Source organism: Homalodisca vitripennis, unplaced genomic scaffold (assembly GCF_021130785.1).
Source record: "Homalodisca vitripennis isolate AUS2020 unplaced genomic scaffold, UT_GWSS_2.1 ScUCBcl_7866;HRSCAF=15723, whole genome shotgun sequence".
Classification (NCBI taxonomy): Eukaryota; Metazoa; Arthropoda; class Insecta; order Hemiptera; family Cicadellidae; genus Homalodisca; species Homalodisca vitripennis.
The window spans coordinates 1-26,460 of NW_025783980.1; the positions used below are offsets into that span (position 1 = coordinate 1).

General features: G+C 34.1%; 1 protein-coding gene across 1 annotated transcript; it reads left to right on the top strand.

Moving 5' to 3' along the window:
• Positions 1–16,269: 16,269 nt before the first annotated feature.
• LOC124374311 (claspin-like) lies at positions 16,270–23,884 on the top strand (the record flags this gene model as incomplete). Its single annotated transcript, XM_046832544.1, has 5 exons — positions 16,270–16,401; positions 18,256–18,380; positions 18,536–18,660; positions 20,796–20,933; positions 23,711–23,884. Coding segments are annotated over exons 1-5 (663 nt in total), but the record flags the coding sequence as incomplete, so codon positions are not given.
• Positions 23,885–26,460: the final 2,576 nt, after the last annotated feature.

Below are 26,460 nucleotides of genomic sequence, written 5' to 3' on the forward strand. Positions count from 1 at the left end.
CGGACTGCGAGTGGAACTGTTTCTGTGCCGTACGTTGTCAAATTGGTTTTTTTGTTATTATATTATATTTTTTTATGAATGAGTGAGGCGTTTCATTTTTGATATCAAATCAAAATCCATCTTATTGTCCAGGACACTACAATAGTGTATAAACAACGTCAACAAAGTTATAACAATGTGAAAACTAGTTATAAAGAAGTGCAATACTATTACTAGCATTGTAAACATTCATTTTACACTATATATACACTTTCTTAAAGCAACAATGTTTTTTATCGGAGGTTTCAAAACCTAGGTCCCCAGTAGATAAATATTTTTATGATGTTTCAGGTAAAGCATTGTACAATTTGAATTCCTCAGATACCTAAAGCTAACTTACTATTGCGTGCCTTGTGTAATTTAACACTTCATCAGCAACAGATCCACCGTGCTCCTTCAATTTCTCCGTAAAATAAGTTATGGTTTATCACTAAGTGCTTAGACAAGGTCATTTCAAGTTATCTTTAACATACATCAAAACACTTAATACATAAACGGATGGCAGGGTTAAAATATTAAACTTTGCAAACCAAGCTTTACAGTGATCTCTGTTAGATACACCGGCAATCAATCTAACAGCCCTTTTTTGACAGAATAAAAAGTTTTGTTGCATACTGTGTATTGCCCCATAAGGTGATTCCATAAGTGATAAAGCTATGAACATAAGCATAGTATACAAACAATAAATAATCAGTTGAAATTGTGCCCTTTAATGCCCTAATTAAGAAAACACCTTTAGCAGCTCGAGAGGCTATATAGTTAATATGATCATGCCACTTGAGATTCGACTGAACATATATTCCAAGAAACTTAATACTATTTACACTACTTTTACTGTACAAATTAAGAGGTAGGTCCTGAACTTTTCCAATATTTATGCAAAGTTTATTTGCAGAACACCAATCCAAGACAGTAGAAATTCTTATCGCTACAGTTTATTTACATTGTCCAAGGCTGATTCAGTACTAACCAACAGCCCCAAGTCATCTGCAAAGAGATATAGTATTTACACAGCTGTCATTTAGATTTCCTGGGAGATCATTAATATAAAGAATAAATAATGTTGGCCCCAGTATTGAGCCTTGCGGCACTCCAAAGTTAACAGGTTTAGTTACTGAATATGAGCCCATCTAAATATACACATTGTGACCTATTTGTCAGATAAGAGTTAAAAAAATCTAAAACTAATTGGATTTAAAACCATAAAATTTTCAATTTATTGACTAGAATACTATGTTCAACAGTATCAAAGGCCTTTGAAAGGTCATAACTTCTAAAAATTAACAACATTTTTTTGTTCAAGGCAATCAAAACAAGCACTTACAAGAGCCTGTACCGCTTTTATGGTACTGCGATTAGAACGGAAAACCAAACTGACAGTCACTGAATAACTTATTTGACTCTAAATAAGCCACAATCTGCCCATGTTACCAACCGCTCAACAGACCTTCGACACAGCTGGAATAATAGAAATAGGTCTATAGTTGCAATGCTTGTCCATAGGACCTTTTCTTATGAACAGGAATAACCTTACTAATCTTAAATATATCAGGATAAGTTCCACTATTAATACATTCATTAAACAAGTAAGTCAAGACCTCACAAATATGTTCGGCAGCAGCTTTTAGTACATGTGCATTGATACCAAAAACATCCAAACATGTGCTATTGCTTAGGCTAAGAATAGCTCCATAGGTTTCCTCCACCTTAATTTCCTTAAAACTAAAGTTAAAATTTATAGTCTCTGAGTTACAGGACTTGTCAAGATAATAAAAATAATCATAGGTACTATTACCAATGCTGATTTTTTACAAGTATCTTCCACAGAAGAGACAAAAAAATCATTAAAAGTGTCAGGACTGAGAAAATGAGACTTGGGAACTGGCCTGCTGTTGACTTTGGCTGACTTTTTTTATTATGCCCCAAGCAGCTTTGCTTTTATTTTTGGATCTATCTATTACACTATTGTTATGACAAAGTTTAGCTCTGTTTATCTCACGTTTTGTACACTGCTTTGAGACTTCTATATTTTGCCATTACATCCTTCTTATCCTTAATTGTATTTTGAGTAATAAAATATAACCTATCCAGCTCAGACTTAAGTTTAACAAGACCATCATGATACCATCTAGTACATGAACTTTTAGCTTTTTAATTTTAATTTTTTAATTGGAGCAGCACAATTTAAGGCCCATAAAAAAAGGTCAAGAAACATTTTAAACTTTACATTGATACTTAAATTAAGGCTATATACATCTAACCAGTTAATTTGGCTAAGATAATGCACAAAAAAGGATACCCCAGACAAGCTCAAAGGTCTAGTTAAGTGTTTTAATATGAGACTACTTCCCGTCGATCCATCAGTCTCGATATCCGCAACAAAGAAGATGATGTTGTGATCAGAAGCAGGATTATGGAGCACCGACGATTGTCCTCTATCAGGATGTAGGGAAGTTAGTAGGTTATCAATGCAGCTACCCGCAGTTCCACAAGAGTTAGTATTTGGCCTCGTGATATCCGACACAGTCACATTCAATCCAAAACTATCAATTAAGTTTAATAGTTCATGGGTCTCTTCATTGTCTGCCATAAAGTTTACATTGAAGTCCCCAACTACAATAATGTTCATTTTGATGCAGTATAAAAAAGCAAAAACATCATGCAACTTTTCATAAAAAAGAGGCTAGACTACCAGCAGGAGATCTATAAACCGCAACAACAACCGTCTTTTAACACAGGGAGCACAACAGCTGCCAACTCACAAGTCATCTCCTCCGAGTAGCCAAGAACTTGGTCCAAGATGGAGAACTCGATACCTTGCTTGACACAAATAAGCACTCCACCGGTGCAAGTGATGTTCCCTTGCAAAATAGCTTGCAACCCTATACTCTGGAATTACCAAATGCTGGACCTCAGAGGAGGCTAACCAATGCTCCGCAATGCACAAGACATCAGAATTAAGTTGGTTATTCAATAATTCAATGCTACAGAGTTTATTAGTTAAACTACAAATATTCCAAAAAGCCAATTTAAAAATTATAATTACACCCAATTATTGTATTTATACATCACAGGATGTAACTTTCAGGTTAGGCCTATCAACACAAAGTTTAGTTACCATTGAATTATTATTAGGCTTTTGCTCCAGAACATCACCTAAAAGTGAAAGATCTATTTTATTGTATTTGCCCCTTGACTGGGATCTCAAAAAAGAAGGTACTGAAGCACTTTTACGTGGGTACCTAAATCGACTCACATATGTTCCCATTGGCCAAAAGTCTGGGTCATAAACCTTGTCCCAGAGTGTCAGAGGAATCCCGATTTTAAAAGAACTGTAGCCAGGGTACCTGGTTTTTTAATTTTGTTACTTCAAAATTACCACCATCAGAACAGTCTTGCAAGTATTGCCTTAGATCCTCACACTCCATATCTTCAGAAAGTCTTGATACGAAAATATGTCAGTTTTTTTTTCAACAATTTTTAATTTATCACTGTTAACAGTAGCACTACCAGTCAAAAACATACATCTTTTACCCGTCCTAGGCCTACTCTGTCCCCGGCATTTTACGTTTTTTGTAAATTAACCTCTACAAATAGGTTATTTGTATTATCCCTTCTTGGCTCAGACGATTCGTTTTCAGGCTCCCTTGTATCATAATCAGATGGTTCCTCAACACCACAGACCGCCGAAACCGAACTCAATACTGTAGAATTAAACCGATACTGGGTTGAGCATCGAGTTGTTTCCATGTAGCCCAGCCTGCCGCACTCTGGATTCACAGGCAGTGCCAACCACTGCCGACTTGATAAACTTGTGTTTGACATTTCCAGAAATTATTTTTTTACTTACTGGAGCAGGTGGTAGCATTGGACTATATTCTCTGATTTTCCTAGCAGACAAGAAATCAGGTTTATTCACTGCCGTAGTCAAGTTTTGTTCACACAACTGCAACCATCAATTTTAATATTATTGTCCCTCATTAAACTTATTTATCACAGTCAAAGAATTTAAATTATCAGCGCTAGACCTTAAAACACTAGCATAAGTTAAATGGTTAGAATTATTTATTAAAATGTTACCAATGGCCTCGGTATGACTGTTCAAGATAGAAACAAGTTTAGCATTTTCAGCCCTAGTTTCACCTAACAGATTACTAAGTTCACGTTGATTCTTAGTTAGATCAAATATCTGATCTGTCAATATTTTGATGTGATCAAAACATTCACAATTCACGTGAAAGTTTTCAGAAACAGTTTCCGAAATAAGGTTTACTCACTGCACTGTTACTTTGCTCCTGTAGTTGTTCACAGTTACTACACACAAAATTCGGCTTTTTCCGCCTTTTGAGAAGGAATATTCACTTTTTGATTTTCCACCGCATTTCAAAATGGAACCATTTCGCACAGTTTCCCTCACACTTAATACCCCCAGAGCTATTTGTAACTCTTTTAGGGCAAGCTCCACACACTGGATTTTTACTCACCGGCGCCATCTTGCGCAACCACATGTGTGAGTGATAGTGTTAGTGTATTGTTTGTTTTGGGTTAGATTTATTTGATATTTTTATCAGTGTACTTTTTTGTAAAATGGAAAACCCAGACGACCCAGATTTTCAAGACTTTGTACTCCGTGCTCTAAAATACTTCATTTAGTAGTAATATGAATGATGAAGCTTTTGATAGCGACTTGGACAGGGTCACGCAAGGTTTACGCAAGGAGACCATTTACATGTGCGAGACACGCACCGCCCAGCCGAACCTGCACCCGGATACGTGTTTCAAGGACGTACCACACGTTGACGTTACCTTGAACACTGTGATGGCTAATTTTAGATCTTTTTATATCCATTAATGTTTTTATTTTAACTATAATATACATAATATACTATAATATAATATTATACACGATAGTAAAATTTTGTGTATTTATAATAAAACGTATTAAAAAATTATACTTTTTTCGTCCCCAAAAGTCTTTTTATATGGTAGCAAACTCAAAAACAACATTAGCGTTGACTTTATGGGAAAAAAGATTTAGAGGTATATGTAGTGTTTGGGTATGGTGCGTCCAAATTGCCGTAGCACGGGAAGGGTTAAGAAACCATGTACTCGTGTTTCGCTACATAAGCAAACATAGGAATAAGTTAAAATCTCAACGTAGACACAGGTGTTTTTAACTTCCTCAAACACCAAGAGATACAATTTACAATTTTCTGATGGAAGTTGGTAATAACCTCTTAAATTCTGTTTTCTAATTCCTCCAATGTATGAGAATTGGACTAGTTATACATCCTCCTTTGTTTAAGTTTAAGCCATCCCAGCCAAAGCCCAGGAAATTTTTAGTCCAACCACTCGTGAACAAAGTGGGGCGGTGCACCAAACTTGCTTAAAAATGTGGTCATCAACGTTTACCCATCGTGATATTGTAGGCCACACATAGTCCTCGAAGCATCTGTAGGTTGCGATCAGCATTCGTAGTGTCACACTGAAGATATGGACCAATGAGATTTGTTGCTGGCATTCCACATCACACGGTCATTTTGAGATATTGATGCATTCTTCTGCTTTAAAAAAAGCAAAACAAAATTGTCTACATTAAATATCATTGCATTAAAAAGCATTTGTATCAAAAGGGGGCGAATTTGTATTGAATCTTTACACAAAATATGAAAGACATGAAACCATAATTGCAGTAATTTCACTGTGAAACACCAAAAAGTTACTTACGGAATTCAGATATAAACTTTGGGAAATGCTGACTAAATGACTGTGCCTGCTGCATGATTATGACAGTCCTCATATAGCTTGTACTGTAAACAAACTTTTAAAACAGTTTGGATAGCTTCTTCAGTCTTATTATGCCACAATCTTGATCTTGCACTTAGTGATTTAAACTTTTACATTAAACCGAGAACAAGATTTAATTTTAAATCCGTCATTGACATTGATAAAGTGAAAGAGTTAGTTAACATGATGGTATTTACCATCAAGTAGAGTTTGTCTGTAATAAATTAAATTAGTTTCTGTATGTTCAGGATTTCCAGCTGTTTCTGGCAGAGGACTCACAAGTTCCACCAGACCATGCTACTCCAGTGAAAATTCTGCCTGAAGCCCAGTAAGTAGATCAGTTAGTACTTAATTTATGTTTACGTATTTACGTCTAGTAGCAAAGTTAATGACTAGACATATCATATATTAATGAATGTGAAAGGAAATCTTACCATAAATATGTGTACTTAAGCAGTTTTAAGTATTTACAAACTTTCTAAAAGAGTTACTGATAGGCCATGATTACATCTTCAAAAAATTTAAAGGTAGATGTGCTTTGATGTAGGATACATTTTACTTTATATACCATGTCTATAATACGTAGTAAGAAGTTGTTTTATGATAGCTTATTATGGGCGATAGATGATTTGAAGAAGTATTTTGGAATTTTGCCATCATTATATGTTCTAAGAATAGAACACTACAATCTAAGGATTGGAATCTGTCATCTTCTTGATAGATTCAATCCATCAAAAAAACACAAGGTATAGCAAGCACAAACCAATATATGGCAATGGATTCGCCAAATGCAAACTTGACAACAAACATGTTCGTAAAAGTCTCAAGCATACAACTGAGGTCCATGGTGGTAAGAAAAAGTAAAGACCAATATATGGCAATGGACTTTTCAAAGTCAAACTGTACTAATTTACACATAATATTGTGTTTGAAAAGAACCAATTATTTGAATCTTAATTTTAAATTGACTAGTGATTTCAAGTAGATGATTAGTGTTAAAAACATTTTTTGTTACATTTGTTCAAACTTACAAAAGGTATTGTTTTGAAATAATTTAAATGAGTTTATGACATAGTTAAGTAAATATAGTGTAGTAAGTGATTAAAATATCTTTAATTATTACTAAAATAAATTTAGTGTGAACAAGTCATTATACATATAACAAAAATCACAACGCCCAAGTAATATTGCAGATATATTTTCTGAATTTTATACTTGTTAGTAATCCTGAAAGTAGTATGTCTAAATAAAATTTAGTTCTTTTAATAGCAGAATGGTTTGTACATCTTTGGTTTGCTTAAATATTTTTTTATTACTTGGTTGCAGTTATTGTTAAATCAAGTTTTAATGGTCAGGTTTATACTAACATGTTCTTTTACAGGAGGAAGAGTTTGGATGGGAAAGATGACATGAGATCATTGCTGGTTGATGATGATGAAGAGTTAGCTGATACATTAGTGAATAAGAAAGTGAAGAAACTCATCTTTTCATGTAATTTGTTCAATTTTAAATACAATACATTTTAGAAATATGTGTAATTTATCAGGTTGCAGATGTTTAATGTAAATTTATTAGGCAATGTATTAAACTGTTAATAACAATAACTTCCAGTTTGTATATCAATAACAACGATGAAATAGCTGTTTTCAGCACATTTCAACCAAACTGCAAGTTTAAAAAACTCATATCTAGGAAATTTGTGATCCAAATGTTTATACAGGATGGATACAAGTGTACATTAATTTTGGAATTTTAAAATATTATGAACATAAAGTTATTTAACTTACCATTAAATGTGCGGGACCAACCATTATGAGTGCGGGACCACTCGGCGTCAGAGCATGAGGCTGGAGTCTCAGGCCACCGACGGCACTCTGACCATCCAGGACATCATGAAGGTGCTGAACGACATCCGCAACCGACCAGGCCAACTTCGTGAAGGACCTGAACACTTCGTACGAGTCCACTCCAAGAACAACTTACTGCCAACACTGAAGCGATCAACAAGCAAGTTGAGAAAGTGAATGGCTGTATGGAGAAGTTTGAAGCCGTTATTGAAGAGAATCTGATACTAAAGAAAAGGGTCGAGGCTCTGGAGGTGCGACTGGAAGAAGCTGAACAGTACTCGAGACGGAATACTATAGAGATTCATGGGTTTGCCATTTTCCACAAAACAAAACAGAGACGCAAGAAGAAGTCATCGAGTTGGTAAAGAAGGTGGGCGAGGGTCTTGGCACAAACATCGACAGTCCATGATCGACGCGTGTCACCGTCTGTCACGACGACCTATGGGGGACCGACCGCCGCCCGTAGTGGTGAAGTTCGTTTCGTCGCATCGACAAGGACAGAGTGATGGAGAAGAGGCGTCAGAAACGGGAGTTCTCCACGAGACACATGGGCCTGGCGATGGACACCCCCGTGTACCTGAACGAGGCCATGTCCCCCGGCGAGGAGGCGACTGTTCGCACTGGCGCGGGAGGCGAAGAAGACCAACAACTACCAGTTCCTGTGGAGCAGAAATTGGCAAGATTTTTATGCGTAAAAAAACTGGTGATAGTGTTGTGTTAGTAACCTGCCAGGACGACCTAAACAAGCTTAAGTAGCCCTTTTAGCTAGGATTACATGATAACTTGTGGTAAGTTTTTTATTTCATTTTATGCGTTTTTGTTATTTTGAAGTTAAAACCAATTTTTATTTTAAATTTTAAAAAGTACTTTCTTATTTTTATAAATGAATGTAAATAGTGTTATATCAGAGTTTAATTGTTGAATGAATCGAACCTGTTAGTAATCCATCAAAATATAAGAAGTCTTCGTAAAAATTTTGATTTATTTGTAGCGGAATTATTGGAGAAAAAATATTTACCTGACATTATTATACTTACAGAGATTTGGATATAATGAATGTGAAAAAAGGTATTTATGAGTTAAATAACTTTACTATGGCAGGTAGTTTTAATTATAGTTATAGGCTGGTGGGGTGATAGTTTTATGTTAAAAATAATGTATTTACTAACGTAAATTTTACAGGATTAGATATGGTAACAGCAGATGCGATTAAATTAACCTTTACTACATTCAGTCAAACTATAAATATATTAGCGATATACAGATTGCATGGTTTCGATGTAGGCAGTTTTTGTACAGAGATAGATGAATATTTAAACCTAGATGAAAATAGTAAAACTTTACTTCGATAAAAAATCTGTTCATAATCGGTGACATAAATATCGATATATTAAAATAACAATCCGAGTACTGAGAACTATAAAATTAAAATGTCAAACCATGGTTTAGAATCTTTGATAAATATCCCGACTAGAGTAGGTACATATTTTCGATAGCAATCAGACAGGAAACAATCATCTCAAGGACTTGTATCGATCACGTATTTGCTCGAGTTAGCGATAAGCGTATTGTGAGCGTAGAGTGTGCCGTGGTGGACGTGGGTATCACGGACCACAGCCTGTGCGTGGCTGTGTTGGGGGTCAAGGGTCGGCGGCTGCCGCTGCCGCTGCCCTGGACGCCGGACACTGGCCCGCCTCGCCGTATCGACTACGCTGCGCTCTGTGACCGCTTGCCAATCAGCTGACATGGGCGCCCGTGTACGCCGCGCAAACGGTTTTCGCGTTGCATATAACGAGTTTTCCTTCAATTTTACAGAGCAACTTTTGATCAGAGCTTGAAACCTGTAAACAGACCTTTGCACCGTACTGAAAAGAAATTAAAGCCTTGGATGACAGACGCACTATGTTCTCGAATTCAAACCCGAAATACTTTATATAAACAGATTAAGAATTACTTGAACAATGCTAAATTAAAATTCTTATTACAACCCGTTTCAAAAATAAATTACAAAAAGATATAAGATTAACAAGGGAAGCGTACTACAAAAATATCTTTGAACAGTGTAAAGGGAATTCCAAGGAAACTTGGAAAAGAGTAAACGAATTAACCAGGCAGAGGGAAAAAAGTAAGAGCAATATTAATTTGATAGTTGGTGACGGTTTAAATAACTGATCCACAGTTGGTATCAAAGGAATTCAATAAATATTTTTTGACTGTTGCGGAAGGCTTGTGTTGTCAAGACGATGCGGAGAAACAAAATTTACCGAATGAATTAGCAAACTTTTTTGTAGTTAAGGACGAAATTATCATCATTTTTCGTAGGACCTGTTTTGCCTGATGATTTGACTTTAAGCTGTTAATTCATTACGGAATGGCAAGTCACCTGGATTTGATGGTTATAGTTCATTTTTTAATCAAAACAATTTTTTCCACTCATTTCTCAAGTATTTTTACATATAATTGTATTTTTTACATAACAATTTACAAGTTTAATTTAAGTTTTACGCTGGTGAATTTCCTGAGTGCCTCAAAGAATCTATTGTAATACCTTTACATAAGAAAGGCTCGAGAACCTCGTGTGACAATTACAGACCTATCTCCCTAGTTTCGACCTTTTCTAAGATAATTGAAAAATTAATGAAGCAAAAACTCATAAATTTTTTTGTCAAAAAACAAAAATTTTTTTAGCAAAAATCAATATGGTTTTAGAGAAGGGCTTAACACACGGAATCTGCTATTCTTAATCTTGTTAAATCGATAAACAAAGGGATAAATAATACGAAGAAAGTCAGTGGGTTGTTCTTGGATATCAAAAAGGCTTTTGACACGGTCAAACCACAACATTTTATTAAAAAAAATGTACAAGAGTGGAATAAGAGGCGTTGCGTATGATTGGTTTCATAGTTATCTCAAGAATAGGCGACAACGCGTTAGAAATAAATGGCGTACTGAGCGAAAGTGCCATAATTAAGTATTGGGGGGTTCCTCAAGGCTCAGTTTTTGGGTCCAATTTTGTTTTAAATATACATAAATGACTTGTGTAATGGCAATTTCAAAGGGTTGGTAACATCATTTGCTGACGATACAGCTATAACTTACATCAAAGGCAGTAATGTGGAAATTCAAGAAGCTATGAATGGCAGATTTGGCTGCTCTCAGATATTGGTTCGCAGTTAATAAAATGATTTTAAGTCCTGAAAAAAACTGTTTAATTTGAATTTTTCCTTAAGACAAACGTGTATACTTTTAAATCCTGTAACTTATAAATGTGTTGACTGTTTAACAAAATATAACGGCCTGTAGTCAGAATTGTGTAAATTTAAAACAATGTAACAATATTAAATACCTTGGCATATTTTTGGATGAAAATTTTAAATTGGAAAATACATGTATCAAGATTAGTAGGGCAGCTCAGCAATTATCTAAGAATTTTTTTATTTCCTTAAAGATATATGCAGCAGTGAAGTGTTACGTACCGTATACTTTTCGCTTGTTCACAGCAAAACTGGAATACGCAAATTTCAGCCTGGGGTGGTACTTTATGCAACGAATTTAAATTCTTTAATTGTTTTACAAAAACAATTCATTCGTATAATTAATAAATCTAAGTCGAGGGAGCCATCTTTTCCATTATTTAGTCAAACAAAAGTTTTACCAGTAAGATATATTTATGTTTTTTAAAGTTTTGAAATTTTTCCACATAAATCGTGATAAATATGCCGCAAGAGAAGAGGTTTTACATAGTATGGCATTGCGAAATAGAAGGAATTTTTGTGTCCCGAAACCCTATATAGATTATTTTAGAAAAACATTTAATTTTAATAGCTCCTCGTATATATAACGTTATTCCTGGAAATATAAAAGCTTTACCCAAGTTTAAAGTTATTTTTAACGCAGTCTAAGAAGCTGGTTGTTCAAACAAGACAGTATAGACTACCTATTCAATGTAGTGGGCTAAGGCGTGACTTGTGGCTGGGGCGCCTCGCATTACTGTCTTCCATGCATGGACTGAGCTTTGACGGGCGGAGTGTCTCCGCTCAGAGCCGCATGATGGAGCAAGTGGCGAGGATGCCTTCAGTCTGAGTGGCGACCTTGCAGCAACATTCACAACAATTCGTAACACTTACACCTACATACAATATTATCTAAGTAAAGAATGCACCCATACCAACAACATAAACCGACACACACTCACACACACACAAAAACGCTGCTCAAATCACGAAAACCTACAGACAGACAAAAGTTATTTTTTTTTCTTTTTTAGTTTTTTTCTTGACACATTTAAACTTTTAACGGCCAAAATTAGGGACATATGATCAGCACCTAAAAAGAATATTTTCCTATCATTATTTGTAGTCTATTAATTATATAATGAGTAAGCTACTATATTATTTATTTTAATTATTATGCTCGACTTAATAATATTTTGTCAATGTAGAAGATGTACCTCTGCACAGGCTTGCCTTTAGAGGTATATTAATATTTCCCAAAATATAACAAAAAAGATGAATTATTTTAGAGCTGGGGGAGAGTATTTTAAGTATGTTAGTTAAGCAAAACGTGTTTTTTTATTTTTTATTTTAATTTTAGTACATTCTAGGAAAACAGTTTAAGTTTAAACTTTTAGATTATATTGATGTCTATGTAAATATTAATATTTTAATTTTGTGAGCTTCAAATTATCTTAGTGTAAATCCTTATAGCATATTTTTTTTCCTGGTCGACACCCTGGCAGGTCAAGGACTTTATTGTATACATATCTGTTATTGTTTATTATGTATTAACTATGTTTTTATTTTTGGGAAATAAATATTTTTCTTTCTTTCTTTTCTTTCTTTCATTTAAAATTTTTATATTTTGACTGGGTGTTTAAGCAAAATTCGGCACTGGTTGCATAATGGATCTCTTATTCTTAATTATAAGGGTGTAACTACATGTAGCATGACAATGAATGAGCACCACAGTGTACAGAACTGATTAGAGCTTGGCAATGTTTTTTTTTTGTTCTCTTAAGACAAGAAGCTTATAAATTGCGTTTAGTCTTATAAGGACCCTTAGCGCTGCTTCCGTACTGGTAGGATATTCAGGATGGGTAGGGGCTGCCTCCTATCGAGATCTATGAGGAAGAATTAGAGCACTAATCTCAATCTGAACCAGCCTCTCCAGTTTAAAGCAGGCACACCCTTGTTGAGGCTAGCAAGAACCTCTGATACTAAGGGAACGAACCCTACCAACTCCAACAGTCATCTCCTGCAGTAGACTAGACCTATCGAATTACTCTTGCACCTCAGAATCTTGACATTTGCGGTTAGTGCCGCTCCTGGACATCCATAAGGTTTGCCCAGATTTAAGTGACACATTGGTTTTTGCTGTGTCCAGTGCTAGGTTCAACTGGAAGGTATAAACCAGTCAGGAGTGATCCCTGCTGGGTGTAGCTTGGCAACTTACTCACTACTGTGACAACTGATCATGTTTGGAGAACTGTAACAGATACTTTGTACCAGTTACTCGTCTGTCCACAAACCGATGTAACCTGGACTTGGTTTACTGTTACAGGTACTTTATACGATATAGATACTTTACACATTTACCACCCTTCCTCGTACCAAAGTTCTCGAGACTAGTGTAGTAGTTAAAGTAAGTGGAATATGTACCTATACCAATTTAAGAGTGCTCTGTAAACATATGATTCTAAATCAGTACGAGTACATTTTTGTTCTTGGTTACTGTAATTACCTGGTACAAGTAGATGCCACTAGAAATACAGTAAGATCTAACCTCATTTCGTAGTTGCTGTGTGATGGTGAATAATTAAAATATTTAGCATTTTGAACAAAATTGAATTATTGCATATGAAGTGCCATGTAAATTAAAATAGTTATCAAATTTGAATGTATATATTAAATTATGATTTATTTCAAAGTTCCAACATAATTATTATTTTTAGTAGAAAATATAACATTAGGCAGTGCACCGTAATGTTATATTAGGCAGCACAATGTTATATGTTATTTAGGCAGTTCTTGTGTATTCTGCTGTCTGCCGGTTTTGGTGGTTGATTCAATAGTGGCAAAAGGCTACAAAATGCTTGTGCTGAGGCGTTAATGTCATCTGGCTAGTAACATTAGAATGGAAAAATAGTAGATAGTTAATCAAAACAAGGAAATATCTTGATTTTTTTAAACAATATTTGACTTGAAATTTGTATATTCTAAGTTTATGTGTGTGCATTGGAACATAACTATTAGAAAGAATAATGGTAGATTGGTAGTACATGCAAATTACTGATTGCTACAGTAATGTTATATCTTCCTTTTTGTCTGTAAAACCATAGATAGGTAAACCTAATTATTAAAAAAATATTGTTGTTTTTGTAAACGATACTTTGCCTGCAGTTTTAGTATTTTCTCTGTATTTATATAAAACATGCATTATGTAAATTAGCCAATTATTTTTTGTCATACTTTGTGTAGTTACCTCACTGTTTACTTAATTACAATTACAACTATCTATAAAGCCTACAGCAAAAATAGTTTTACAACCAGAAAATTAAATTTATGATCGTCCAGTGCTTTATTAGTTTCAAAATGAGTAGTCGATCTCTGTTCGATGCTCGCTAAGTAAATATTGTTTTGTGGATGATTTTGCGGATATTTTGTAAATGTTCAGTTTAGGATTAAATATTTTTGCAGACAGTTAGTTGAAATGGTTATTGTTATTTGTATTTGATAAACTGTAGCTATGTTATGTATTGTACAGTGATTGATAACACTTATACTTAGCACTTACATAACTTAAATACAGGTGACAATTAAGTCTGGAACCTCTTTTTTAATTTTTGAACCACAATAGAAAGAAATATCAAAGTTCACACGTGCTTACTGGTGATAGTAATGCACACATCTGCCCAATTACCGACCAGATAATCCCTTTGGGGGACGGTCCACAAGGAGTCAGACAAAATTCTTAAATAGCAGCATAGGTCAAGTTTGGTATCAAATTAAAGGTCTTACTTAGCAGAGTACAATGCCCGCAAACCGGACTTCAAAAGGTGGATTCATTCAGTAGTTATAGCTATTTGAATTTTAAAAACAATTGAATAATGTAAATTATTAAGTATTACAAGTAAACACCAATTGTTAAGAACCTGTGATCAAAGTAAGTGTTCAAAATGTTCCCCTCCCATCGTCTGGCAATGTCCTAGGCGGTTGTAAAAAGCCATCCACTGCATTTTGAAGGTAGTCACGAGGAATATCTTGAGCTTCTTGGACTATGAGATTTCTTAGGTGTGCCAAATCTCGAGGCTTAGTACGATAAACTTTTATCTTTGAGGTATCCCCAAAGAAAAAAATCCATCGGAGATAAATCAGGGGAACGAGCAGGCCACTCTACTGCACCACATCTTCCAATCCATCTGTGAAGGAATATTGTATCCAAGTATTCTCTAACAAGGAGAGCAAAGTGTGGTGGCGCACCATCTTGTTGGAAATAAAATTCTTTGAAATTGTCGACCAAGAGCAGCTTGCAGGAATAATTCAAGTGCAGGAATTATCTAATTTTTGGAGCATTGCTAGACACGAGTCACCATTTAAATTACCATTGATAAATAAATGGGCCCCATAATTTGATTTCCTATAATACCTACCCAAACGTTAAGTTTCTGTGGATGCTGTGTATGACTCAATCTGCCACTTTCACATTCTAACAGTAGTTGTGTTATTGGTAGTAATTATTGATTCCTGGCTTTGATTACTACATTGTCAGATGATGGGAGGGGAACATTTTGAACACTTACTTTTGATCACAGGTACTTAAAAATTGGTGTTTTACTTGTAATACTTAATAATTTTACATTATTCAATTGTTTTAAAATTTAAATAGCTATAACTACTGAATGAATCCACCTTTTGAAGTCCGGTTTGCGGCATTGTACTCTGCTAAGTAAGACCTTTTAAATTTGATACCAAACTTGACCTATGCTGCTATTTAAGAATTTTTGTCTGACTCCTTGTGGACCGTCCCCCAAAGGGATTATCTGGTCGGTAATTGGGCAGATGTGTGCATTACTATCACCAGTAAGCACGTGTGAACTTTGATATTACTTTCTATTGTGGTTCAAAAATTAAAAAAAGAGGTTCCAGACTTAATTGTCACCCTGTATAGTAATCAGTAGGTTAATAAAAAAATAGTACCATAAAAAAATACTAGAACATTTTACACGTGGAAAGGCATTTCCAGTAGTAGGTGTTAACATAAGAACTACATCTTTGGGAATGGGTGGAAATGAGATATCTGAACCAGATTAGCACATGTCACAAAGTTATAACTGGGATTGGAATATTTAAAAAAATTAGGATGCTCCGTATCAGGAATTTAAAATTTAAACATCAGGAAATCCTCATTAGTATATTACTTGCATTACAGATGATGAAGATGAAGGTGGAAAACAGTCAGCAGAGGCAGGGCAATTTGGTGGAAAGCGATGTTGAAGACGAAGATGGTGAAGTAAACGTGCCTGCGGAGGAAGTGGACTATGATTCTGAGGAGAATGAAGTGGTCAAGACGGCCGGGGACTTCCTGGACAAGGAGGCAGAACTTGTCAGAGGAAGAGTGGGAGAGTGAGGATGAGGACGAGAGAGGTCTGGACACTCTGGAGATGGGAGGAAGCAGATCGGGAGCACATAGACCAGCGGCGACTTCAGCGAGAGTTGGGCCAGATGCACATGTAAGTAGGCCTTATTTACAACTTACACAGTAGATTTGTGTTTAGTCCAACACCCACAAATTCCATATATTCGGTTAGTTCCAGAATACCTGTTAAGGAATAATTATTGAAATTAGTCCACATCCAAGGAATAATTATGTATAAATTATTGTGAATAAAATTCAATAAAAACATTAGTAATAGATGCAATACTTTATTTCCATTCTGTGTAGTTTGTAAAAACAGGATTTGTAGACTGGTTGAATAACATCTCAACTTGTCAGTATTAATAAAATGTTGATATGTGTAGACTCATGCTTTTGTCGTGGGGAGGGACAAGATATTATGTTACATTTGTGCATATATTCCACTATTATTATATTTAATTAGATGTCTACAGAACAAAACATGTAACCCTTAAAATGGCAAAGTATTACAAGTTATAAAGAATTTAAATTTCCAAACATTTTACTACACTATTGTTTTAAGCATTAAATAGAATACAATTAACAAAATCCGTGTATCTAGTATTACAAGGCTTATTCAGAAATTATCTAATTAAAAAAAATTGCACCCATTGATGGACTACACCTTAACTCCAGTTTGGGGCATAAACTGCTCACCATTTAACGATAAATTCTCAGCTACTGAGTGATTTTTTGCCCAAAAAAACTTGTAACATCATACACTTCACACTTAAATTTTTGACTATGGCTCTCGTGTACAACTGGACAACATACGAAGGTACGATGCTCCGTCTCTGGTCACTAAGAATGTCTTTGACATGAGTTAGAAAGCAATAGATGTATACATTTTGCAAAGTCATAAATCATAATGCAAATTTATTATATGCAGTTTCCTGAAAATAAGTCTATCTATTCTCTTTCCGGAATATTCTTTATGATCCTCAATAAATGTTTTCTTTTGTCATATAAAAACATTTAAAGGTACGAACGTTGTTTTATTAGAATATCAATATTATGTTTAAAGTCCAGGTGCCAATATCTGAGTAATCAGGTATATAAAAAACTACCAGGTATTTTCTAAAATTTTAAAATTGTATATATTCATTCATATTTGATTATATTTTGCATAACAAATAAAAGATTACAATCGAGTGTTGAAGGACCTTACAGAATGAACCGTAATGAAAGAGTTATCACTTATCAAAAAGACAGACGGATGACCCTTTTACCTTTTGACCACAAAGTCAAAAAAATTCTTTCCTTGGACCAAGAGGAAGTTATATTCCAATTTTCAAGTCTCTAGGACCTTTCTCTTAAGAGTTTTGTTACACAGGCAGGTGAACAACACAATTTTAAGAAGGTTCTGTTAGGTCTTAAAAAATGTCTGTTTTGTTAACTTTTCTTATGCAATACATAAATAAATACTAAACTTCGTGTCCTTTTTAGGTTATTTTTTATTGCTTTAAACTGAGTTCTTGTTGTGTCAGTTTTAGAAAATGTAATATGTGAATTTTAAAACTACCACTACTGTTAAACTATTTTAAAATATACATTTAAAACTAAGTTAGATTTTAGTATATTATTCAAAATTAACAGTGCTGTAAACTTAAAATCTATTCTTTATGAATCATTGTTTGTTTCAAAACCTACAAACAGACGGGGACAAATATTAGAAATAAGGCAATTATAATATTTTATGAATTTTAATGCTCTCAACGATATTTAGAAGTATTACGAACTTTTTATGAATCATCTTGTGTATCTGTAACTGTTCTCTTTTGGTTTGGTTTTACTCTATCTCTTTCCTTTTATCAATAATTTTTAATAGATTGGTTTTTATGACACTGTACTGAGCATTTCTTATTTTGATCAACCAGTTACTTATGCAATGTAATTTACTGTCTGACAGGAAGCAGATGCTGATAGAGGACAAGAAAGACATCCGACTATTGCAGGAGATGCTGTTGGAGGATGGAGAACTACACATTCAGAAGGAAGAAGGCAGAGACTGTTCCGATGGTCCAACAACAGTCAGTATACTAAACTTACTAGATGTTATTAAAAAATTAACATTTAATTTTTCTTTACTTCCTTCCAACTATGGAAAATTCACAAACAGTTTGTACAAATTTAGAAAATATTTTATTAAAACTTTAATAAATAACATTTTTTGTGATCATTTTATCTAGTTTTTGGAGAGGAAGATAACAAAGCCCAGATACACTCTGATGACGACAATGCTGATGAGGATGAAGATGAAGAGAGTTGGCGAAGATCACGACATGAAAGAGAACAATATCTTAAGGAACACAAGGTAAAAAATCTGTTTAAAAACTCTAGAATAAACTTTTATATAACTTGTAAGTTTCGTTAAGAAGTTATAACATTATTTTATAATTTTTGTTAACTGTTTATTTTTGCTATAATATCACAGAAATCACACTATTTTTGGGATAAATTGTCATTAAATGGAAGTGGAAGTCCAAAACAAGCTTCCCTTTTTGTATGTGTGTGTGTATTAAGAGAAGGGATGTCCTTAAGACAACTGTTTTTTTTCGAAAGATAACACACACAGGAAAATATTTAAATTATCAATCCAACCATCAAAAATCTGTCAAAGAAGGAGTAGCCTACTCGTTGTTTGATAGAGCAAAGAGCTTGTGCTCAGATAAAGATGGACTAAAAGAAGAATTTTAAGAAAATTGAATCGGATCTCAGAAGCAATGGATACCCTCAATTAGTAATTAATAAGTGCAAACGAACCAGAAGAATCATTCTTGAGTCAGAAAAACAGAATTGTGATAAATTTGCGTTTATGTTCAATCCGTTATGTGCCGGGATTATCGGAGAAAATTAGAAGAGTAGGTACAAAGTACAACATTAGAACCGCGTTTAAAACACACAACACTCTTAGACAAAGTCTCGTAAAAACAAAACCAAAATATGGCACACAGGATTCCAAAAACTGTGTTTACAGTATAAAATGTAGCTGCAATAGGGAATACATAGGCGAGACAAAAAGACCACTAAACGTAAGGATAAAAGAACACAAAGGAAAACACGAGAAAGGGTCTCACAGAAAAGTCAAAAATTGCACACCATTGTTGGTCCGAAGACCATCATATGAATTGGGATGAAGCCCACATAATACATCGGGAACCAACATTTCTTCAAAAGGAAATTAATTGAGGCAACATAACATTAAATTGGCAGACCAACCAATCAGTCAACCATCAGTCGAGATTAGGCCGCTTTGGTTGCCAATTCTAAAAAATGAACTAAAGAGAAAACCAAAAGTATCAAACGGATCGGATATTTGTAATAAATCGAGCGGAGAGTCACAATATGGTTTTAAGAAGTTTCATCTCGCATGAACCAATAATAACGAAAGGGCCCATTCCTGTCCCCCTTCCCTTGTATTTCCGCCATCTTGTTTTAACCAGCCGTCACGATTACCATTGGCCTAGTCCCTATGGTCAGTCGTAGGTGGTTAGTAGACGAGTGAAGACGTATTGTGACCTGTATTCCGTAGTTTAGTTTTTATGATTAGTGTTTTGTATTAAGTGCATGTCTATAGAGTTAGTGAAGTTGACAAACAACATGTAGGTTGTGATTCCTGACTTTAGGCGTGCTACAACGCTTTAGTAAGATTTGTTTTATTTTAACCTAGTTTGTAATTATGTATTAGGGTTAGTTCTTTACCTGAAGAAGAGATCAGATTTGCAGATCTCAAAAACGTAGTGTTTACTGTTTTCTTGTTTTCACTGAACGATGGCAAATGTCCGGAAAAATCCTGTTTCCTTTCACAAGCAAGTTTATGCATAAAAATATTTAATAAAAAGCTATTAAAATATTGAATGACTTATATTTTTTATGTATTGTTTGTATGCTGTCCAGTAAAAGCTTGGAAATAGCTGTGAAAATTCCTTGACATTTTTGAAAAAAAAAAGACTGCCAGCTCCAGAGTTAATCACCTCTTGATACTAACCAAAAGCAAGTACTGATGGCTATTTTTGTTCAAAAAAATGTCATGCAGATGAACAGTAGTAAACTATTCTTGGTACCATGAAACACAGTAATCTATTAAGATATAATACCAAACACAACGCCTATATGGATTGTTTCACTGTAAAGTAACTATGACTAGTCACTAGGCTTTGCAAGATCCAATGATAATGGTAGTATTGAAATTGGCAGTTGGATAGTACTATAAAACTACTATTCCATTAAAATGACTGTGTGTTTATCTTATCTGTTGATAGAAGAAAGTAGAATAGCATTAAAGTAATGGTAGAGATGGACCGTTAATTGTTGATGTTCAGATAGAGACCCATAAGTAGATAAACAGCCTAATCCAGTTTCTTTATCTCCTGACAATAAATAATAATTGGAATTTTTTTTTACAGAAAAAAGGTGGAGCAGCTGAGCTGGAGCTGGTGGTGGAGGTAGAGGGAATCAGACAGTCAGCTGCTGAAGTTGGGACAGAAAGCTCTCAAGAGAATGAGCAGTAGTAGTCAAGAGACCAAACTTACTCCCACCGTGGACCCACTGGCCTCACCTAACCCTAAGAAGCCCTTCCAGCAGTTGGTAGGTGATATTGAAAATATTGTTCTATTATTATACTGTAGTATCTAATATATAGAGTACTCAAGTTTCAAGTAAGTATCTCTGAATTATTAGAGTTGAATGAAAGTATTGAAGTGGAAACCATGAGTATGGAGAGTCTGATTGGTAACAGCGTAATCAGTACAATTCTTGGCTATTCAACGGTTAACTATTGTGGTCTAACTGCCCATTTAAATGCTGTAAGAAATTTCAGCTTTGGGTTGTTTATTTGTCTAAAATATCATGGAAGGATAAGAACATTCAAAGTGAAGAAGAGAAGTTTAAAAAAAATTGTGATGTCAAGGATATTATTTATGTATAAAGGCATAAATAAACAGCTTTGATGATAATCAAGTATATAAACTTGGGGTTTAGCCCTAGAAGTGGCAGACAGAATTTTGCTTTTTAGAGATGTTTACTAAATTGCTTATAAATTGCTAATAATCAAAAGATTATTAGATTTTTCAAAATAACCATATTATAAATTCAAGATATACATTTTTGTAGCATATTTTCTGTTAAAATATATATTTGTTACATTTTTCAGCTAAAAAATTACCTAAAAATAATATCTAAAAAATATACATTTTATTTAATGCTTTACAAGTTTCATGAAAATCATAATTGATTTTTCTTATTGTGAAATTTGCTGGAATCATAGAAATTAATACTATACAAGCTATTCTAGAGTTAAAGTAGTTCCATAAATTATGAAAAAAATTAGTATATACCATTTATTGTACAATGTGAGCACATTTATTTAAACTGTTTCAACAAAAAACTTATAAAGTTAAAACAAATGTACATAAGGATTTTACACATTTTCCATTGTTATATCTTATGTTATATAAAATGCTATAACACCTGGCTAATATCTGAAAATCCTATTATCTTTTTCTGACATTGCATTGTCAATAACAAACTTTAAACAAACAAAGAAATGTATATAATTAATTTGAGAATTTATACACGTAGTCTATAACTATACAAGGTATTATTTTTAAACTGCAATGCATTTTAATTAAATGTTTATTTTATTTCACTAAAAAATAATTATTGCATTTATTATTTATAACTCCATTTGGTCCAATTATTGTAATGACGGTATTAATGTATAAAACATGAAGTTTCTAGATAGTTTTGTTTGAAGCTACACATTAAAATGGTGATACAATATTTTAAATAAAACCTGTATGTTTAGTTACAAATCACATATAAATTTGTATTGAATTCAGAATTGATGATCAAGGCCATATTGGTATTGTAATTACATTTTTTTTGTATCAGGCTACCCATTATAACCACAATATTTGGTTAAATAATTATCTAAAAAGATATTTTTAATACAATTTGAATGCCTTATGTTTCTTCTTAGAGCTAATTTGAACAAATTTGAATATCATAATTCTTAGACTTGGATGAAGGACATGATGACTATGTTCTAAGATTTTCGGATGAAAATCTGTATCAGAGCATTGCTAACTCAAGTATATACCATGAGATATTTTGGCCTCTCTGTGAAGTGTTTACTTTCAATCAAAAAATCATAAATTGAAACTTCATTTGATAAAAGTCATAATTATTAGGAATATGTGTGTTTTTAATCAATAAACAAACAAATGATCAATTAAACAGCCAAATTAGTACTAAACAATGGAAAATTTTATTTTGTTCCATAGATTTCTTGTTTTAATTTTTTATTATTTTATTATATCAATTATATTTTTTTGAAAAAACAAGATTTTGTATCTAAATAACTATAATCAGAGAATCTGATAAACTGTTTATATAGCTTTGTAACTCATTACGGAATGGTTCTGTAATGCGAAATTTGGAACTGTTCCAGCCACTGTGAAACTGCTCTATGATGATGGCACAAATGGGTTTTAAGATTCTAAAGTTAATGTAATAGTCGTATATCATTATATATTTACAAATGTGTAGTGGATTTTAATTTAATACAATAATTACTATTGCCAGACACTGCCATATTAACAGCCGTGTAAGCAGCTATCTCTAAATCGTCTTGATTCGTTTTCCCGAGCAGAAGCACAGTATCATCAGCATACATCAGTGTACTGCTGAAATCCTCCATGTACTGAGGAAAATCGTTTGTGTAGAGGATAAAGAGGACTGGTCCAAGAACAGAGCCTTTCGGCACTCCTCGAGTGATGGCTTGCAGTCCTGAGCATATTTGGTGTGTAACTCCTTTGGCGGTGTATTTCCACTTCTGTCATCTGGCGTCGTCCTGTGGAGATAGCTTCGGAACCATTCCAGGATTGTCCTCGTATTCCAAGCGTGGCTAGTTTTTGATAGCAGGTGGTCGTGGCTAAGGCAGTCGAAGGCTTTGCTGTAGTCAAGGAATATGGCTGTGGAAGTGTTTCCATCTTCGAGTTGATCAGCTAAAAAACTTTACCAGACTTATCAAAGCAGTTGTAGTTGGTCTACCTGGTAAGAAACCGTGTTGATGTGGAGTCAAAAGTTGATTCATTGATAAATGTTCTAAAATCCTATTAAGAACAAGCTTTTCAATTACTTTAGAGAGAAGTAAAACAAAAGTGGTTAGTCAAATTCCTTGTTATAATTTTGTATTGATGTACATTTGATGTTGGAATAAATTCATTTATTCAATTAACTTAAAAAACTATTACTAGCAAATCTGTGTGAATAATGTTAGCTTTTTAGATAACTATATTTGAACTAGACATTATTGTAATATTAGGAAAACAGATTTTTAATTGCTTTTATGAATGCCATAGCTGAAGAGAGGCTCGTTCCTGACAAGAGGGGAGCAGGTGCTGTCTCGCCTTGCGCAGATGGTGGCCAGCTCAGATGCTACAACCAATGTTAACCAACCGAAGAATTCCCGCAACTTTGTCTTTGCCTCCATCAGCCCTACCAAAGATAAAGGGGAAGAACCCAAGCCTATCCAGGTAATCATGAAGTAATTATTAAAATGCAATTGAGTGACTTTTTTATATTTAATTTTTTATTAAGTATCAGTTAAACCCACTGAGTAGCAAGATCAGAAATATCTAACATAAAAATGTACATCCTACAATAATATAATTTAGAAATAAGTTTCAGTAATATTTTTGTTTGACCTACGTAGTGTAGATGATTGTATTTATTGCATCTTTATGTTTGTTTTTGTATTTACGCCAAATAATAGCAGGAGAATGGTGCTGTGTATATGAGTTAACCCTTTTAGCCCCGGCGTCCGATATATCGGACAGAGGTGGTCTAGCTAAAATGCCCAACGTCCGATATACCGGACGTCTCGATAATTTAATGTAGCTGGCTAATAATATGTCCAAATGCCATCAGTTTCGGTATAGTAGTCGGTGAAGAAACGGGCTACATGCAAAAACAATAAACCTTCCAATTGGCATTGTATGTCGACCGTCATTGAGCGTGAGTTTATTTGTCGATGTCAGCTGTCAGACGACTTCAGTTGCATTGTTGTTGTATGCTGACTTATAACCTCAATTAGTTTGCGTGATTGAAAGCGGTTGTTTTTCGTGTGATTTTATTGTATTATTAGTAAAAAAAAACATGATAAACGTCGTAGAGAAAAGTTACCAGTGAGTGAAAACACTTTGATAAACACTATTATTGGTACTTGTGGGATTATACCGACCAAACCCAGACATGAATCGTTATTTGACATTTTGCTTCTACTGATTACTAGATTAGCGTAGAACAATTATTTCGTCAATAATAAAACAGGAATTGTCCTTATCGCAAACCCCTCCCCATCCTTAGACAGAGGTCAAAGTCGAGCGGTGTAGTAGATAACGTGATTGCAGAGTCTCGCCGCCCGTTCAGACTGGTGCGTCGCTTTGTTGTACTTCCGTGTTTTACCTCTACATTTCTCCAAACACAAAAATTCAATAAAAACAAACATGATCAAACTAAAACTAAACTCTTTATTGAAAAAACACTCAAAACTTGTTTTTTATTCTTGATCACACTCCGCCACCCAAATGCGAGTGCCATGCCTTCGCGCTGATCTCAACGAAAGAAAAACAACCCTCGAGATAGTAACATATCAGTAAAATAATCAAATTCTAGAGGATCTGATCAGAAATATAAATTGAATTGTAATGGAAAGGCAATTATGTACCATGAAAATCACGTGATGCCGCGTGGCCTGTCCGTAATCGGGATTCTCGAGAAAGATAAGATAACAGCGACAACAATACCAATCACAATGCCTGGAAATGCTTGTAATTTTGTAATTAAAGAGTTGTTTTTCGTTCTATCATGTTTGTTTCTATAAATTTATATTTTTGTGTCTTCATACCTGGTGTGGTCGGTATAATCCCAAAGTACCCTATTATTAGTGGTGATTGGCTATTTTTGAAGACAATGAATTGAGTTGTTTATATAAAATGTATATATTGTAAATATTATTTTATTTACTTTTTTGAAAAATTAAACAAGTTTTAGTCTTACAAAACCATTACAATTAGTTTGTGTTATTTTACAATTGTTATTATTTCAAAAGTGCAAAAACAAGTATACATATCTGTATACTTCTACTGACGATATATATATATATATATACTTTACTCCAGAAAGTATTAAAGGGTTTTTGAAGGTATATTGTGTTATATTTACACGATTCAACAAACTGTCCACGTATCCATTGGCAATATTCAGACAGCAAGAATGTAAAAAAATATTAGTTTTCACGTACTTTTGAATACACTAATTATAGTAATATTTAATTTTTTTAAATTTTTGGTTCATTAAACCTCAAATATTTCATTTTTAGTTGCATACTAAGTGTTGTAAATAAAAACAAGAAATATTATCAACATTTTTATTTGCGATCTACCCTCCGCCACCCCCCAAGTACAGGCAATACTTGAGTCCACTAAGCTATTACAGAATTTAAGAATTAGTTATAAACAGTAAATTACCAAAATTTTAGGGGGGTATAGTGAAAAGTTTACACTGGAGGAAAACATAGTTTGTCGTGCAAGTAATATGTTATTGATATGAGTTCTGGTGCTTTCATTGAAGTCCGGGCCTGATGACAGATTTAGAGGGTGAGTTTAAAATCTTCTTTATCAAAGGACAATTTCAGCTGCATGGGTTGATGTCCCAGCCGCTCACTGACATTTAGAGTGTTGATGTCAGTTTAAAAATCTTCTTTATCAACGGAGAATTTTTGCTGCATGGGTTGATGTCCCGGCTGCTCACTGACATTTAGTGTTGGTGTCTGTTAAAATCTTCTTAATCAAAACGGAGAGAATTTTTGCTGCATGGGTTTGATGTCCCAGCCGCTCACTGACATTTAGTGTTGGTGTCAGTTAAAATCTTCTTAATCAACAGAGAATTTTTGCTGCATGGGTTGATGTCCCGGCTGCTCACTGACATTTAGTGTTGTGTGTCCGTTAAAATCTTCTTAATCAACGGAGAATTTTTGCTGCATGGGTTGATGTCCCAGCCCGCTCACTGACATTTAAAGTGTTGGTTTCCGTTAAACTTCTTCCAGAAA